The sequence below is a fragment of the Oncorhynchus mykiss genome, chromosome 27 (genome assembly GCF_013265735.2).
Source record: "Oncorhynchus mykiss isolate Arlee chromosome 27, USDA_OmykA_1.1, whole genome shotgun sequence".
NCBI classification, from domain to species: domain Eukaryota; kingdom Metazoa; phylum Chordata; class Actinopteri; order Salmoniformes; family Salmonidae; genus Oncorhynchus; species Oncorhynchus mykiss.
The window spans coordinates 12,562,214-12,581,796 of record NC_048591.1 but is presented as its reverse complement, the minus strand read 5'-3'; the positions used below and the strand labels follow the sequence as shown (position 1 = coordinate 12,581,796).

The 19,583-nt window shown below is 43.6% G+C and overlaps 1 protein-coding gene across 1 annotated transcript in view; it reads left to right on the top strand.

Moving 5' to 3' along the window:
* The first annotated feature begins 5,898 nt into the window (after positions 1–5,898).
* LOC110507074 (zinc finger protein neuro-d4-like) overlaps positions 5,899–19,583 on the top strand; it is a 92,120-nt gene continuing 78,435 nt past the window's right edge. The window contains exon 1 of the mRNA XM_036965272.1: positions 5,899–6,011. Coding sequence (XP_036821167.1) covers positions 5,899–6,011 — 113 coding nt within the window. The remainder of the gene's footprint in view (positions 6,012–19,583) is intronic.

The following is a 19,583-nucleotide window of genomic DNA, read 5'->3' as shown; positions in this document are numbered from 1 at the left end:
ATTATTTGATAACTAAAGGGGTCCTAAAATTCTAAATCAAATAGCTAAATGTTCCTTGTTATAACAATCTTAAAACAAATCCATATGTTAGCTTACCTGCTTCAGGTGATGGAAATCTGAACAAACTACCAGTGCTTTGAAAAGGAGATTTAATTTAACTTGTGGATATATTGTCTCACATTCCTACCGCCAAAAGGACCAGCCGCACAGACAATCGGCAAAGTATGTTAAAATATAATTTTAATCAACATTCTGGCTTGTTGAGGTCGTGAGAGGAAACTTTCCTGACTCAAACGCTCATGTCTGCCCGATGTAGAATTCCAGGCAATGCCCCACCAAGCAAACGAGCAGTAACTGCTAATTGAGTGGAACTGAGAAAAATGGCAATACCTTTTTTTTAATTGTCCAACCAAATGAGTTCAGTAGAAATGTCTTATCTGTTATCTTACTATCAAGGATTTTTTTATTCATATTGACCCTGACTTCTGACATGACCTTTGACCCAAAATGGCAGTTGCTGCCTTGTTGCTTGGTACACCCACAGGGATATGTTTCCATACAAAAGTATGTGGACACCCCCCTGCCTATTTCAGCCAGACCCGTTGCTGACAGATGTATACATTTTTTCATATATATACTTGTTTTATTTCATCTTTATTTAACTAGGCAAGTCAGTTAAGAACAAATTCTTATTTACAATGATGGCCTACCAAAATGCAAAAGGCCTCCTACGGGGACAGGGGCTGGGATTAAAAATACAAATAAATTAAATACAATTATAGAACAAAACACATATTACGACAAGAGAGACAACACAACACTACATAAAGAGAGGCCCAAGACGACAACAGAGTGGCAGCAACACAACATGACAACAACATGGTAGCAACACAACATGGCAGCAGCAGAACATGGTAGCAGCACAAAACATGGTAGAAACATTATTGGGCAGAGACAACAGCACAAAGGATAAGAAGGTAGAGACAACAATACATCACGCAAAGCAGCCACAACTGTCAGTAAAAGTGTCCATGATTGAGTCTTTGAATGAAGAGATTGAGATAAAACTGCCCAGTGTGAGTGTTTGTTGCAGCTTGTTCCAGTCGCTAGCTGCAGCAAACTGAAAAGGCGATCGACCCAGGGATGTGTGTGCTTTGGGGACCTTTAACAGAATGTGACTGGCAGAATGGGTGTTGTATGTGGAGGATGAGGGCTACAGTAGATATCACAGATAGGGGGGAGTGAGGCCTAAGAGGGTTTTATAAATAAGCATCAACCAGTGGGTCTTGCGACGGGTATAGAGAGATGCCCAGTTTACAGAGAAGTATAGAGTGCAGTGATGTGTCCTATTAGGAGCATTGGTGGAAAATCTGATGGCCGAATGATAAAGAACATCTAGCCGCTCGAGAGCACCCTTACCTGACGATCTATAAATTATGTCTCCGTAATCTAGCATGGGTAGGATGGTCATCTGAATCATGGTTATTTTGGCAGCTTGGGTGAAAGAGGAGTGATTACGATAGAGGAAACCAATTCTAGATTTAAACTTTAGCCTGCAGTTTTGATATGTGCTGAGAGAAGGACAGTGTACCGTCTAGCCATACTCCCAAGTACTTGTATGAGGTGACGACCTCAAGCTCTAAACCCTCAGAGGTAGGAGAGGGGCATTCTTCTTATCAAACCACATGACCTTTGATTTGGAGGTGTTCAGAAGTTAAGTTTAACACAAGTTGAGCATGCAGCCATGCAATCTCCATAGACAAACATTGGCAGTAGAATGGCCTTACTGAAGAGCACAGTGACTTTCAACATGGCCCTGTCATAGGATGCCACCTTTCCAACAAGTCAGTCCGTCAAATTTCTGACCTGCTAGAGCTGACCCCGGGCAACTGTAAGTGCTGTTATTGTGAAGTGGAAACGTTTAGGAGCAACAACGGAACTGCGAAGTGGTAGTCCACACAAGCTAAAAGAACTTGATCGCCGAATGCTGAAGCCCGTACAAATCGCCTGTCTTCAGTTGCAACACTCACTGCCGAGTTCCAAACTGCCTCTGGAAGCAACATCAGCACAATAACTGTTTGTTGGGAGCTTCAACAAATGGGTTTCCATGGCCGCACACAAGCCAAACATCAACATGCGCAAAGCCAAGTGACGGTTGGAGTGGTGTAAAGCTCACCGCCATTGGACAAGGAGCAGTGAACATGTTCTATGGAGTGATGAATCACACTTCACCCTCTGGCAGTCCGATGAACGAATCTGAGTTAAGCAGATGCCAGGAGAACGCTACCTGCCCGAATGCATAGTACCAACTGTAAAGTTTGGTGGAAGAGGAATAATGGTCTTTCATGGTTCTGGCTAGGCCCCTTAGTTCCAGTGAAGCAAAATCTTAATGCTACAGCATACAATAACATTCTAGACGATTCTGCGCTTCCAACTTGTGGTAACAGTTTGGGGAAGGCCCTTTCATGTTTCAGCATTCCAATGCCCCTGTGCACAAAGTGAGTTCCATACAGAAATGGTTTGTCTAAATCAGTGTGGAGGAACTTGACTGGCCTGCACAGAATCGTGACATCAACCCCATCGAACACCTTTGGGATGAATTGGAACTCTGACTGAAAGCCAGGCCTAATCGCCCAACATCAGTGCCTGACCTCAATAACGATCTTGTGCCTGAATGGAAGTAAGTCCCTGCAGCAATGTCGCAACATCTAGTGGAAAACCTTCCCAGAAGAGTGGAGGCTGTTAAAGCAGCGAAGGGGGGACCAACTCCATATTAATGCCCATGATTTTAGAATGAGATGTTCGACGAGCAGGTGTCCACATATTTTTGGTCATGTAGTGTAGTTTGATACTTGTATCAGCAAAGAGCAAGCAATAAAACCAAGGTAAACCGTAGACACTGTAGCCCAAAGCTTGGTTTCACCAAGGTAAACCGTAGACACTGTAGCCCAAAGCTTGGTTTCACCAAGGTAAAAAGCAGTGACTGACGTTAGTGATTGCAGTTACTGCCTTTGTTCTTGGTTTCACTGTAACTTTTTTTGCAGTTACTGTAAAAATGACCTCCCATTTTCTCCATAACACAACACAATGGAGGCAAGATATTTTTCCACGTGATAAAGCATGTATTGAATGTATAAAAAATGTCAGTAACACATTTTTGACCGAATGTGAAGTTAATGCTCTTTTTCTCGGTATGACATGCACTCCACAGTAAATTCAGAACGTTTTGTGCCTGGGTATATTTATTGGAATAGTCCTTCCATAGACTGAACTTGCTAATGTTCATTAAATATTTGTTAACAGAGATGTACAGTTGAAGTCGGAAGTTTACATACACCTTAGCCAAGTACATTTAAACTCAGTTTTTCACAATTCCTGACTTTTAATTCTAGTAAAAATTCCCTGTCTTATGTCAGTTAGGATCACCACTTTATTTTAAGAATGTGAAATGTCAGAATAATAGAGAATGATTTATTACAGCTTTTATTTCTTTCATTCACATTCCCAGTGGGTCAGAAATGTACATACAGTCAATTAGTATTTGGCAGCATTGGCTTTAAATTGTTTAACTTGGGTCAAACGTTTCAGGTAGCCTTCCACAAGCTTCCCACAATACGTTGGGTGAATTATGACCCATTCCTCCAGAGAGCTGGTGTAACTGAGTCAGGTTTGTAGGCCTTCTTGCTCGCACACACTTTTTCAGTTCTGCCCACAAATTTTCTATAGGATTGAAGTCAGGGCTTTGTGATGGCCACTCCAATACCTTGACTTTGTTGTCCTTAAGCCATTTTGCCACAACTTTGGAAGTATGCTTGGGGTCATTGTCCATTTGGAAGACCCATTTGCGACCAAGCTTTAATTCCTGACTGATGTCTTGAGATGTTGCTTCAATATATCCACATAATTTTCCTACCTCATGAAGCCATCTATTTTGTGAAGTGCACCAGTCCCTCCTGCAGCAAAGCACCCCCACAGCATGATGCTGCCACACTCGTGCTTCACGGTTGGGATGGTGTTCTTTGGCTTGCAAACATCCCCCTTTTTCCTCCAAACATAACGATGGTCGTTATGGCCAAACGGTTCTATTTTTCTTTCATCAGACCAGAGGATATTTCTCCAAAAAGTATGATCTTTTTCCCCATGTGCAGTTGCAAACCGTAGTCTGGCTTTTTTAACGGCTGTTTTTGGAGCAGTGGCTTCTTCCTTGCTGAGCGGCCTTTCAGAGGATGTCGATATAGGACTCATTTTACTGTGGATATAGATACTTTTGTACCTGTTTCCTCCAGCATCTTCACAAGGTCCTTTATGATTTGATTTGCACTTTTCACACCAAAGTACGTTCATCTCTAGGAGACAGAACGCGTCTCCTTCCTGAGCGGCTACATGGTCCCATGGTGTTTATACGTGCGCACTATTGTTTGTACAGATAAATGTGGTACCTTCAGGCGTTTGGAAATTGCTCCCAAGGATGAACCAGACTTGTGGAGGTCTTGGCTGATTTCTTTTGATTTTCCCATCATGTCATGCAAAGAGGCACTGCGTTTGAATATTGGTCTTGAAATGCATCCACAGGTACACCTCCAATAGACTCTAACTATGTCAATTAGCCTACCAGGAGCTTCTAAATCCATGGCATCATTTTCTGGAATTTTCCAAGCTGTTTAAAGGCAGTCAACTTAGTGTAACTTCTGACCCACTGGAATTGTGATACAGTGAATTATAAGTGAAATAATCTGTCTGTAAACAATTGTTGGTTAAATCACTTGTGTCATGCACAAAGTGGATGTCCTAACCGACTTGCCAAAACTATAGTTTGTTAACAAGAAATTTGTGGCGTTGTTGAAAAACAAGTTTTAATGACTCCAACCTAAGTGTATGTAAACTTCTGACTTCAACTGTATAAATATCACATCACAGAGTGGCTTCAGTGGCGCCACTGCTGCTAAACTGAAATGGAGAGAAATTCCATCACTGCTGTGCCCACTGTCTTGGTTCAACAGATGAGGCAACTCCTAAAATAATCAATTATCTTCCCTACTCCACTGTCTCCCAAAACGATCAATTATTAAACCTCTTCAGCATCGGCTCACCTAGAATAGATTATATCATTATCAATTGGCCTATCAACACATCTTAGTTATCCCTCTTCCAGAACACCCTCCCCCTTTCTCTCTCTTGCTAAATTCAGTCTAACAGGATTAAGTAAAATACCCTTTAGTGTATTCGAAAGCTGTCCAAAAGTAGATCTCAAAATGATATTGGATTCAAATTCTTGGAACATTTGGGGTGTGAAGGTTATCACTGATGTTAATGTTGGAAATGAGTCCAGCACGAACAGTAAACTCTATGTAGTAGAATCTTGCACAATTGATTTATGACATAAAAATGACAAAAAAAAAGTCATATGTAATTCACCTTACATTCCAACCTGGGCACTGTCCAAGACAGGGTGCAATTCTGATGTTGGTGAAACATAAATCTACCATTTAGCATCTTATATTTGAAACATTATTTCAAAAATGTGCTATTATTATGTTGAAACTGAACAGAACTCCTTGTGGCATCCTCTCTGAGAGATGGTGCGCATACAGCCTCGCCCTTAAAATGTATTTCTATATCTGCAAGACAAGGAAACAATGCATCAATTAGAATGGCAGCTACAGACTGACAGTCCAGTAGCACACCAACCTTGACATTACAGTAGACGGTTTGGCTTACCCATAGAAGTCCAAGGCGGGACCGTTATACAGTTGACCGCGATACATACTGGTAGTTGTAGTGCATTGACTCCCAGCATGTTACATAGTGACATGTGCAAAAACTACATTTCCCCAGACCTGTCACTGAGCGTTCTCGCTCCTATTGGCTGGCAGCTCCAGCCGCAGCCCCAGAGAATGAATGAAATTGAAATTGCTGGTATATTACATGTGCAATACCGGGATCTGCAGTGTTACATTGTATCTATCATACTATATCAAAATGGCCACAGTGGTACAGAACCCCCTGAAATCGTAAGTGCATACATTTTATCTTTGACATTTTTAGGGATACATTTGTGGATGCTGTCAGTCCATGTAGCCTAGGTAATCGTTGACAATTTTATGCATCCGAAAGAAGTATCGTTCCTATAGGCTACATCGCTATTATATAGCAATTTACAAATATTTATATGGAGTGTAATAGCGATGGAAAGGTATATATGAAACAGCTTTATGTTTTAGCAAGCCGGGTTATGTTCCAAAATGTAGAGCTGCCTATGCATGCCTAGAAACAATTTCACTGAGCCAGTAATTGCATGAGGACGCTATGGTGGAATGTTGAGGTACAATTTATGACCCGGTGTCCCTAGTCAATAGACAAGATCGCAGCCAACTTGCTTGGCTGGTCAGGTAGCGCTTACAATAGCGAAAAATAGCGAGTGGCAGTGTTTTTTGAAAAGGTTGTGCTTGATACCTGTTCACATTATTGCGTTAGGCTGTAAACAGGTAGGTAAAACATAGCTGGTGGGAGCCTATCTCGGCTGAAACCTAATGCCCTTTGGACATCATTTTCTTGGCGACAGACCTCTTGGCAAAATAGCCTACGTGCTTGCGATTATAATGGCAGCAGTGTTTACAGGCAGCGCATCTTCGCTCCAACAAGACACGCGTTCCTATCTGCAAACACCTGATACAATATTGTGTAAGCTTGCATCATATAAAATGGTTAACTTATGTGCCGGGAGTGGTTGCTTTTATTAGACTAGTGTCATCTCTACCAGTCGCGTTGAACGGTGAACATTCCATCAAGTTTCCATTCGATTCCTTTGTGCAGAATTTACACAATAACATTTCAACGTGCGGAATTCAGCCTGGGCTCCTTTCCAAAAGGTGGCTGTGAGTCTGTCCGCTTGGTGAGATGCAGTTGACACCTTTTCGATTATAAATAATTGAAAACATAATAAATCGACTCTCGAATATGTATTTTTGGAGTGTTGTTTGGATAAATTTAGGCATTTGCAGCCTGTCTAACAAAGAACGTGGTAGCTTACTGTAGCGCGGAACACATCGGATGGTACCTGAGCGGGAATGTAGTTGAGATGCAGTCGATGCTGTGCAGTCAGCGCTATCTGAAATCCAGACAGGCGACATTTCATATAATTCATGACAACCCATTCATTACCTTAAGTATACGAATAGCCCGTTACAAGCAACAGTGAACTGCTTTAATTAATGTTTTTGTCTTCAACATCATTTATTTGATTCCGTCGATGCGCGACAGTGATGGCATTCTAATTATTGGGGAAACTGACACAAGTTAGGCTATTTGTTGCCATAGGATATGGCCAACTAGTCTAAAATGTTGGGTTATTCATATATGCGTAAATAAAATGGTAAATTCGTGTGTGAGTTTTAGTAAGGCAAAACTGCACCTCTTAAAACGTATTAAATCAGCCTATTGCCTACCGATACTGATCGTGAACAGCACAGGAACCTGAGGTGAAAGATGGTGCTGGAGGCCTGAGCTATGCCGCTCATTTTCTCATTATAATATTCTCCGTTTAGGCTGCCCCATTGTTATACGAGAGTAACTAGAACATTTTAAATGCATTTGTTGCTTTTGCTGTTGCTGTTTTTAAATACATTTTAAGATGACTATTTGGATCTTGTCCTGAAAGCAGACAGAATTCACACAGTCACACACTGTTTAGGCGAACCAACAGTAGCCTACCACCCATTTGGTCATTTATCAGTTATTAGTTGTGAGTTCCATGTCATGGCAGTGTTTTAGCAACCCCGCGCATATCTGCTCTCCCAGTGATGCGCGCGCGGCTGAGTTCCTTTCTTTTGGTCTCTGGCTGCTCAATTACTGGGAACAAGTGGGGACATAGACACTCCCAGAGGCCTTTGCAAGGCCATTTCAAGGGGATTCGTTTGACTTATTTGCCTGAAAAATAGGAATGAGGGTGAGCAAAGGAAATGGCATGGGATAGGAGCCATCAATGGACTAGGAACTGATTAATTCTGACTTGAATGTTTCTCAGTAAGGGTCTAGTTAATACCCTCTACCACTGCTCCGCTGCTTATATAATGGTATCTAGCCTACTGAATGCACTAGTTATTGAGGACAACACTGATTTAGAGTTTTCGGAGCTCACTACTCAAATGTTGTCCAATGCATCTCAGAGGTTCAAAGAGTTCAGTGTGTGTAAGCACATCCTCTGGGAACCATCAATCTACTGGGCATTCCCCTAACCTCTCCAATAGTCCTCCTTTAATCTCTCTGCTACTCTTCTTCTCTCTCTCTCTCTTTCGCTTGCTCTGTTTCTCTCTCTCTGTCACCCACCCCTTGCTTCCCTCATATTGCCATCCCTGACTCACAGCTAAATTCTCAGTTCTTTAGGGGTCCCTCTCTCCGTTCATTCTCTTGCCATCCATCCTCACACCTACCCCTTGCCCATATCATGTCTCTTTGTTTTTAACTCTTTCTCTCTTCCTCCATTGTCTGCCCCCCCCCAACCTTTCATTCTGTCAGTCTACTTGGAGAAGGAGGCCATATGCTGACTGACTGTTGTGATAGTTATTCTGCCGTGCCTGACTGAATCGAGGGAAATGAATTCCACATAATTCTGTGCTCAGGCACTGTTTAAAGGAACAGCCAGGCCTGCTGAGTTCACTGGAGCCTGAGCATCCTCTCTCTCTCTCTCTCTCTCTCTCTCTCTCTCTCTCTCTCTCTCTCTCTCTCTCTCTCTCTCTCTCTCTCTCTCGCTCTCTTCTCTCTTCTCTCTTCTCTCTCTCTCTCTCTCTCCTCTCTCTCACTCCTCTCGCTCTCTCCCTCTCTTTTTGTTTGGGAATTTCTTTTCTGGTTTATTGCCATCAGTCCCCCTTTTTCCCACATAGACATTCTTCTCTTTGTCTTCATGGGAAGACTAGAGAGGGACACAGATACGTATTTTTAGCTCTATGACCTATTTCTCCATTGCTACCTAACTGACTGTCAGTCACTTCCCTGTGCTTTGGGATCCAATATGGTCACCAGCTGTAGTCAAGTTGTAGTTCAGGACAGGGAGAATAGGAACTACAACGGCCCTTTACAGTAGTGGCCAAGGAGGCTATTAGAATATTTCACTTAGGAAACCTCCATTGGATGTGCAAGAAAGACACAGGAAGTAGTTCCAGTATGCCATGCACAGCAATGAGAGGGCTATGAGTCATCAGCCATGTTGTCCAACATAGTTTGACTGGTGCTGGAGTAGTAGGGTCATTTGGATAAGGCATACGACTGTGGGGGGACGGTCGGGACATGGATCTAGCTGTGTGACTGGGAACATTCAGAAGATCCCCTAAAATAGTCCGATTCAGGCTGACTGAAAGGAAGACAGACGTGTAATAATGAGGGTAATGAAGGGTAATGAAAGGGTTGAATGAAGAAGAGAGGAGAGCGAGGACGTCATTCCAAACATGCATGTATTTGGATGGATGCCTTTTGGCAATTTTTGTTTTGTGTGCAAAAAATGCTTTGGGGTTATAAACATGGTACCTTTGCTTTATTGTCATTGACTGAGACTGTGACCATGGCAGGTAGGGATGGAACGAACAGGGCGATGCAAGGTATCCGCTGACAGAAGATGGGCTTGGTGCAGTGCATGCAATGCAACTGACTGCACAGAATAGGCGGCAGCAATAAACATGCTTGAATTGCATTGCACATTTGCATGGCACAGAGAGAAGGTCCCTCCTTATACATCACGGGGAAGAAACCCCAGTGGAAGAAATCATGTCACTAGTGTTTGTAGACATTTTGATCAGTGGTAAAGCGAGTGTTGTGGACATCCACCAGTGGAGGCTGCTGAGGGGAGGACGGCTCATAATAATGTCCGGAACAGGGCAAATGGAATGGCATCAAGCGCATGGAAACCATGGAAACCACGTGTTTAATGTATTTCATTCCATTCCAAAGATTCCGCTCCAGCCATTATCACAAGCCCATCCTCCGCAATTAAGTTGCCAGCAACCTCCTGTGACGTCCACATGGCATAACAATCTACTTCTACGGGCATCCTTAACAGTCCTACAATAATCTCAAAGTATTCCTGCTTGTCCTCTCCCGAAACATTCCTCTAATCCCAGTCTCTGGTCATCACTACACTCTTATTCTCACAGACCGACAGACAGACAGACAGATAGACAGACAGATAGACAGACAGATAGACAGACAGACAGATAGACAGGCAGGCAGGCAGGCAGGCAGGCAGGCAGGCAGGCAGGCAGGCAGACAGGCAGGCAGGCAGGCAGGCAGGCAGGCAGGCAGGCAGGCAGGCAGGCAGGCAGGCAGGCAGACAGACAGACAGGCAGGCAGGCAGGCAGACAGACAGACAGACAGACAGACAGACAGACAGACAGACAGACAGACAGACAGACAGACAGACAGACAGACAGACAGACAGACAGACAGACAGACACAATTCTGTACATTCTGCAGTAGTCCCATTCTACAGAACACTATTTCCTCTGAGGTAATTCCTGTAGTTCCGTTGTCTCTGGCCACTGGTATGGATCTCTGCTAGAAACTGGTGGGTGGAGTCATGTGAAGCAAATTAGTATTTCCTCATGCAGCACGTTAATAATGTTGGAGAGAGAACGAGAGGGAGAGGAGAGAGAGCGAGAAGGGAGGAAGGATCCATCCACGTAATAACAGCAAAAGTGCAGAGTCAATAAATCTCACCTGAAGGACCAGTGTTCAGCCACGGTGGCTGGATTGCCATGCCCTGATGTACTGCCCGAAATGCACACTCCGACTCACGGTACAAATACACAGAATATACAAACACATAGACACAGAATATACAAACACATACAAACACATATACACAGAATATACAAAGACAAATACACAGAATATACAAACACAAATACACAGAATATACAAACACAAACACACAGAATATACAAACACAAACACACAGAATATAAAAACACATACACGCAGAATACACAAACACATGCTTTACACACACAAGCTCCAGACACGAATGCACAGACACACAATATACAGACACACAAGGAATATATATTGTGCATAAACAGACTCACAGCATCAGCAACACCCAGCTGTAGCAGTGTTGTCCGACTCCAGTCCTTGACTACCCCTAACAGGACACGCCTTTGTTGTAGATCTGGCCTAGCCATCTTGTTTCAAGAGGACCACAATGGAAATAAGTCCCAGACTTTAGTGTGTGTTATCCTACGGCTTTTTCAAGTTTTACGCGTGCTTGTTTTTTTTCTTCAAATGGTCGAATGAATGAACTAAACTAAGCCCTGGACAAACAAACCTGATTCAACTCACTGAGGGCTTGATGATTAGTTGACAAGTTGAATCAGATGTGCTTGTCCAGGGCTACGGTGCAAAATGTGTACTGTTGTGGGTACTGGGGGACTGGAGTTGGGAAACACTGTCCTGTAGAATACACTCACATAGACAGACACACAGATATTTCACTTTATGCAAAACCAGAGGCCTGTAACATGGCAACAAGGTAGTTACGGTAACATGCAGATGAATACAAAACATACCAAACACAGACCTATAGATACATGGACACACCTGCTGTACAGATGCATTCTCTCTCTCCACACACATCTGCACGCACACACACACTCGCACACACACACACACACACACACACACACACACACACACACGCACACACGCACACACGCACACACGCACACACACACACACACGCACACACGCACACACGCACACACACACACACACACACACACACACAGTGATGGGCGGGAAAATCGATGCAGTTACACAGTTACATTCCACAATGTTATTTTTGCGCTGCTTGGCTCTTCCTGCACCAAAACTCACAGCTTGTTCTCCATCTTCTTTTTAAATAGGGAGACTATTTGTTTTCAGCACTTTTATTAACATGACTGATCAAACGTTGTTTTCTCATGCCTCTCTCTCGTCCCTCTGCAGAAGACTGGTGAATAATATGTTTAGAACATCGAATCGCAATAAAATCACAGCATCGAATCACAATACATATAGAATGGTGAGAATGGCAATACATATAGAATGGTGAGAATGGCAATACATATAGAATGGTGAGAATGGCAATACATATAGAATGGTGAGAATGGCAATACATATAGAATGGTGAGAATGGCAATACATATAGAATGGTGAGAATGGCAATACATATAGAATGGTGAGAATGGCAATACATATAGAATGGTGAGAATCACAATACATATAGAATGGTGAGAATGGCAATACATATAGAATGGTGAGAATCACAATACATATAGAATGGTGAGAATGGCAATACATATGGTATTGGCACCTAAGTATGGTGATAATATTGCATGGTGAGGTCTCTGGTGACTCCCAGCCCTACACACACACTATGCCAAGCTGTATTTGTCTCAGGGACATGGTACTTTAACAGATGAGCTGGTCGATAGTCCTACAGTGGTGCAGCTGTCTGTGTTGCTGTCTGTTGATGTGTCAGCATCAGCTTAACATCAGCACTGTGTGTGTGTGTGTGTGTGTGTGTGTGTGTGTGTGTGTGTGTGTGTGTGTGTGGGTGTGTGTGTGTGTGTGTGTATGGTAGTGTGTCCAGGCCTGCTGGGTGTGTGTGTGTTTGTGTGACAGCTCCTGGTGAACAACGCCACAGCCCCCTCAACAGCCCAATGTGTTCCAGCTGTTAGACTGGCAGATGCTAGTCTAACAGCTAGTCTAACATACAGTGCCTTGCGAAAGTATTCGGCCCCCTTGAACTTTGCGACCTTTTGCCACATTTCAGGCTTCAAACATAAAGATATAAAACTGTATTTTTTTGTGAAGAATCAACAACAAGTGGGACACAATCATGAAGTGGAACGACATTTATTGGATATTTCAAACTGTTTTAACAAATCAAAAACTGAAAAATTGGGCGTGCAAAATTATTCAGCCCCTTTACTTTCAGTGCAGCAAACTCTCTCCAGAAGTTTAGTGAGGATCTCTGAATGATCCAATGTTGACCTAAATGACTAATGATGATAAATACAATCCACCTGTGTGTAATCAAGTCTCCGTATAAATGCACCTGCACTGTGATAGTCTCAGAGGTCCGTTATAAGCGCAGAGAGCATCATGAAGAACAAGGAACACACCAGGCAGGTCCGAGATACTGTTGTGAATAAGTTTAAAGTCGGATTTGGATACAAAAAGATTTCCCAAGTTTTAAACATCCCAAGGAGCACTGTGCAAGCGATAATATTGAAATGGAAGAAGTATCAGACCACTGCAAATCTACCAAGACCTGGCCGTCCCTCTAAACTTTCAGCTCATACAAGGAGAAGACTGATCAGAGATGCAGCCAAGAGGCCCATGATCACTCTGGATGAACTGCAGAGATCTACAGCTGAGGTGGGAGACTCTGTCCATAGGACAACAATCAGTCGTATATTGCACAAATCTGGCCTTTATGGAAGAGTGGCAAGAAGAAAGCCATTTCTTAAAGATATCCATAAAAAGTGTCGTTTAAAGTTTGCCACAAGCCACCAGGGAGACACACCAAACATGTGGAAGAAGGTGCTCTGGTCAGATGAAACCAAAATTGAACTTTTTGGCAACAATGCAAAACATTATGTTTGGCGTAAAAGCAACACAGCTGAACACACCATCCCCACTGTCAAACATGGTGGTGGCAGCATCATGGTTTGGGCCTGCTTTTCTTCAGCAGGGACAGGGAAGATGGTTAAAATTGATGGGAAGATGGATGGAGCCAAATACAGGACCATTCTGGAAGAAAACCTGATGGAGTCTGCAAAAAACCTGAGACTGGGATGGAGATTTGTCTTCCAACAAGACAATGATCCAAAACATAAAGCAAAATCTACAATGGAATGGTTCAAAAATAAACATATCCAGGTGTTAGAATGGCCAAGTCAAAGTCCAGACCTGAATCCAATCGAGAATCTGTGGAAATAACTGAAAACTGCTGTTCACAAATGCTCTCCATCCAACCTCACTGAGCTCGAGCTGTTTTGCAAGGAGGAATGGGAAAAAATGTCAGTCTCTCGATGTGCAAAACTGATAGAGACATACCCCAAGCGACTTACAGCTGTAATCGCAGCAAAAGGTGGCGCTACAAAGTATTAACTTAAGGGGGCTGAATAATTTTGCACGCCCAATTTTTCAGTTTTTGATTTGTTAAAAAAGTTTGAAATATCCAATAAATGTCGTTCCACTTCATGATTGTGTCCCACTTGTTGTTGATTCTTCACAAAAAAATACAGTTTTATATCTTTATGTTTGAAGCCTGAAATGTGGCAAAAGGTCGCAAAGTTCAAGGGGGCCGAATACTTTCGCAAGGCACTGTACATGCATACATACATACATACATACAGTGGGGCAAAAAAGTATTTAGTCAGCCACCAATTGTGCAAGTTCTCCCACTTAAAAAGATGAGAGAGGCACACACATGTCATATGGTCAGATGAAACCAAAATATAACTTTTTGGTAAAAACTCAACTTGTCGTGTTTGGAGGACAAAGAATGCTGAGTTGCATCCAAAGAACACCATACCTACTGTGAAGCATGGGGGTGGAAACATCATGCTTTGGAGCTGTTTTTCTGTAAAGGGACCAGGACGACTGATCCGTGTAAAGGAAAGAATGAATGAAGCCATGTATCGTGAGATTTTGAGTGAAAACCTCGTTCCTTCAGCAAGGGCATTGAAGATGAAACGTGGCTGGGTCTTTCAGCATGACAATGATCCCAAACACACCACCCGGGCAACGAAGGAGTGGCTTCGTAAGAAGCATTTCAAGGTCCTGGAGTGGCCTAGCCAGTCTCCAGATCTCAACCCCATAGAAAATATTTGGAGGGAGTTGAAAGTCCGTGTTGCCCAGCAACAGCCCCAAAACATCACTGCTCTAGAGGAGATCTGCATGGAGGAATGGGCCAAAATACCAGAAACAGTGTGTGAAAACCTTGTGAAGACTTACAGAAAACGTTTGACCTTTGTCATTGCCAACAAAGGGTATAAAACAAAGTATTAAGATAAACTTTTGTTATTGACCAAATACTCATTTTCCACCATAATTTGCAAAAAAAATAATTAAAAATCCTATAATGTGATTTTCTGAATTTTTTTTCTTCTCATTTTGTCTGCCATGGTTGAAGTGTACCTATGATGAAAATGTACAGGCCTCTCTCATCTTTTTAAGTGGGAGAACTTGCACAATTGGTGGCTGACTAAATACTTTTTTGCCCCACTGTACATACATAGACACACACACACACACACACACACACACACACACACACACACACACACACACACGCCATCACAGCATTGTCACCGATGGTCATCCTAGCCATGAAAAAGGCCTAGGTTTCATGCTACATAGCGACGTCGAAGCCGTCTCCCAAAGTGACAAGTCGTTGTGCTTGTCTGTGTACGTTGTTTTTATTATGCACAAAGTATATCCACTGTCAACAGTTGGAGAGTGAGTTTGGGTGGACGCAATGCATACAGGCTACAGTTGATTATGTTTGGATGGAATTAATCTCCTTCCTGTAATGTACATTCAACTCTTGCCCTCACATGGTTTGATAATACTGCTAAGTATGTATTTTCTGCAGCTCGTACATGTCGGCCCTCATTTTCAGGGTCTGGCTGGGCGTGTGAGGCAGCGGCTGGGTTTGGTGTCTGCTGTTCAGTTCTGGGCTGATCTGCTCACTACACCAGGCCTATAGCTTTACACCTCCTAGTCCTCAGCAGCACAGCAAACATTACTGAGAGTACTGAGAGACCAAGAAAAGGCAGTCACATCTGTAGAGGGGTAGAAACAGAGATAAATCATTTCTCTGGGTACTGTGAAAGAGAGGGTGGGGGGGGGGAGAGATGGAGGAGGTGGAATGGGTAAGGGTGATATTGCATAGTGTAATCTGCAGACTGGGTGTGGGGGGATGGGTGCACAGATTGCCTTTCCTCCACCAGGCAAGGCAGAGCCTGCCTCACACTGCTGTGCTGTGTGGACCAGAGCAGTAAAGCATCAGTACTGAAGGCCTATGACCATGGTCCGAAGGCTAGTCTACAGGCTGTTCACCACACTGCTGCCTTCACACACAAACACACACACACAGGTCTACACACCTGGCCATCTACACACACACACACACACACACACACACACACACACACACACACACACACACACACACACACACACACACACACACACACATACAAACACACACACACACACACACACACAACCCACTCCCCCATATGTGTGTGTTGAACATATTGGTTCAAACCTTATGATAGAGAGAGTGCTTTTGTGTACGTAGCTGTCTCCTGTAGGCCTACGTGATGTGAAATCATCCTTCCTTGATAATCCATCAGCTCAACGCCATGCCATTTCTCTTGCAGCGTCATTATGCGTACATCACCAAGTTAGAAATCACCATTAGGAAGTCATCCCTTTTCCTAATTGCCATTTTGTAATTGTAGCTTGGTTTTTATGACTGGTTCATATTTTACATGGTGAGGTTTCATTTTCCAATGACCTGACTTTCCCTCTAGGTGGAGCCCTCTGTTTCTCTTTCATTCAAGCCACTGCTAATTGAGGCTAATTGGAGAGTGGTCAGGGGTTGGAGTTCTGGGTATTGTAGTTTGTAAATTGTGTTCGTAGCATGTACTGTGTGTAGGTGTGTCATTCTGTGGACTGCAGTTTATTGCTCTTGCTTCCAATGCCTTAGAAACTGGGTTATAGAGGGCGTTACGGTGGGGGGGTTGTGCTATCTTGGAGGGTTGTATGTTTGCCTGTCTGTGTGTGTGTGTGTGTGTCTGTGTGTCTGTGTGTGTCTGTCTGTGTGTGCGTGTGTGTGTGTGTGTGTCTATGTGTGTGTGTCTATGTGTGTGTGTGTGTGTGTGTGTGTGTGTGTCTGTATGTGTGTGTGTGTGTGTGTGCTCCCAGCCATATGCTCCTTTCTCTGCTCTGCTTTTTGTTTGGACCAATCGCTCCCCTCTGTTTGCCTGGTGTCGAGATGCTCTGTAGGTTTAAGATTGTAAAAAAAAAGGCACTCGATGCTCCAGGCTTTTCTCCTTCTTTGTGTGTTTTTGTGTCTGTGTCTGGATCAGTGACTGGTCTGAAACCTGCTAACGTGTCTATCCTTGTGTACTATCTGTGTGGTTTAGTACGGTTTTGTTTCCGGCTGCATCCAGAGTTCTGATTGTGTAGGGCTGCTGATGGATGGTCATCTCACACGGGTCCACCCTATCTAGCAGCGCTGTGCTCCGCTTGTTTAGAACTACACTGGCCATAGAGTTACGTTGCTGAAACAGCTTCCTCCTCCATGCTTGTGGCCATAGAGTTGATCAATTATTTCCCCCCTCGGTGAAACATAGCCGTGCCTTTCCTGTCCACTTCAGCCTGCCTCACAGAGTCCCTGCTAAGCCCCCGGAGCTGAAAGCAGGCCAGACCACCAGTACAGGCCCTCAGCTCCTCCATGTTGTAGTAGGCCACTGGTAGAAGGACTCTCTGGATGCTGACAGTGGACAGAATAGAGAAGCTTGGTCATGTCTGTCTCTGCCTGGTTTCCCTGGTGATGTGGTATATATATTCAGCTCTTCCAGCCTAGCTTCCACTAACCCCAAATAGTTTTTTTTTTTTTTAAATTTAATTTTTTTTTTTTTTAAACCTTCAAGGGCAAACAGCCGCGGCGTAATGTAATGAGATTGCAGGCAGAAGCGACCAAACTGAAAGCAGCCATTTTCTACAGCTGTCAACTTCTTGTTGAAAGGGCCGACTTATTCCGATAGCTCGAATGGCAGCGCCAGGGTGACAGGGTGGGGGAAGGGATGAATTGGGGAGTGTGTGTGGGGGGGGGCAAGGGTGCAGAGAAGAGAGGGGCGCAGGGAGAGGAGGAGGGAGAGGGTGGAACCTCCGGGGTTATAGCTGCTTTGCATATTGAATGTTTTCTCTCCTCTTACCCCGTTGCAGCCCGTTCCTGTCCTAGCAGGACTAGTGCAGCCTTTCAGATCAAGCCTATTTCCACACCGCACGCTTAATATTTTAAAAGCTGGGTGCATAGCTTTGCGTGCGTATGTGTGCACGCGGCGTGCCCGTGTGTCCTTCTGCCTCTTTTGCATTTAGGGGTATTTATTTGTGGGGACGTGTGCGTTCTCCCCGGCCAGCGTATCCATGGGTTTTGTCTAAACAGGAAGATTGATGGGAAACATTATGTCTGTGTTGTCATCTTGAAGAATGACACATATCTAGTGATTACCCTGATGTTTCCACCGTCATCGAAGCTCTGCTGTGGAACGCCAACAGGACAGTGGAACAGTACGTGAAGAATATCCCACTTCCATACACAACCACATCATCCACTACCCCCCACCCAGCACCACTCAGCCTCAGTTGAACTGATTTCCCTGCTACCACCATGGCTAAGCTTCAGCCCAAATGGCAGACTATCCCCTATATAGTGCCCTGGTCAAAAGCAGTGCACTATTAGGCAACATGGTGCAGATTGGGACATAGTCTAAGTCCCTTAGTCTTGTTCCAGTCGCTCCCTGCTGTGTGTTACATTTGGTCCTCTGGTATCCAGGCCTCCTCTCATCCCATAGGAAACACTAGTGAGTGACCATAGGTTGGACTGCCAGGGAGGGAAGGGGGTCACAACATATCCCTTTTAATGCCCAGCCAGAACATCTCTAATCCCCAGTGCAGAGGTTGGGTCTGATGGTATAGTATGGAGTGTGAGGTGTAGCCAGTCCCAATATTCTGTCTTGTCTGTTACACTGGAATTTGTGCTATATTTCCTATATACTACTGTATGGATGACACACGTATGTACTGTACAGCAGTATACTGTATGGATTACACACGTATGTACTGTACAGCAGTATACTGTATGGATGACACACATATGTACTGTACAGCAGTATACTGTATGGATTACACACAAATGTACTGTACAGCAGTATACTGTATGGATGACACACATATGTACTGTACAGCAGTATACTGTATGGATGACACACGTATGTACTGTACAACAGTATACTGTATGGATGACACACGTATGTACTGTACAGCAGTATACTGTATGGATGACACACGTATGTACTGTACAGCAGTATACTGTATGGATGACACGCATATGTACTGTAAAGCAGTATTCTGTATGAATGACACACGTATGTACTGTACAGCGGTATAGTATGGATGACACACGCATGTACTGTACAGCAGTATGTTGTATGGTTGTGATCCTATATACTGTATGTTGTATGGTTGTGCTCCTATATACTGTATGTTGTATGGTTGTGCTCCTATATACTGTATGTTGTATGGTTGTGATCCTATATACTGTATGTTGTATGGTTGTGATCCTATATACTGTATGTTGTATGGTTGTGATCCTATATACTGTATGTTGTATGGTTGTGATCCTATATACTGTATGTTGTATGGTTGTTATCCTATATACTGTATGTTGGTTGTATGGTTGTGATCCTATATACTGTGTCGTGTATGGTTGTGATCCTATATACTGTATGTTGTATGGTTGTTATCCTATA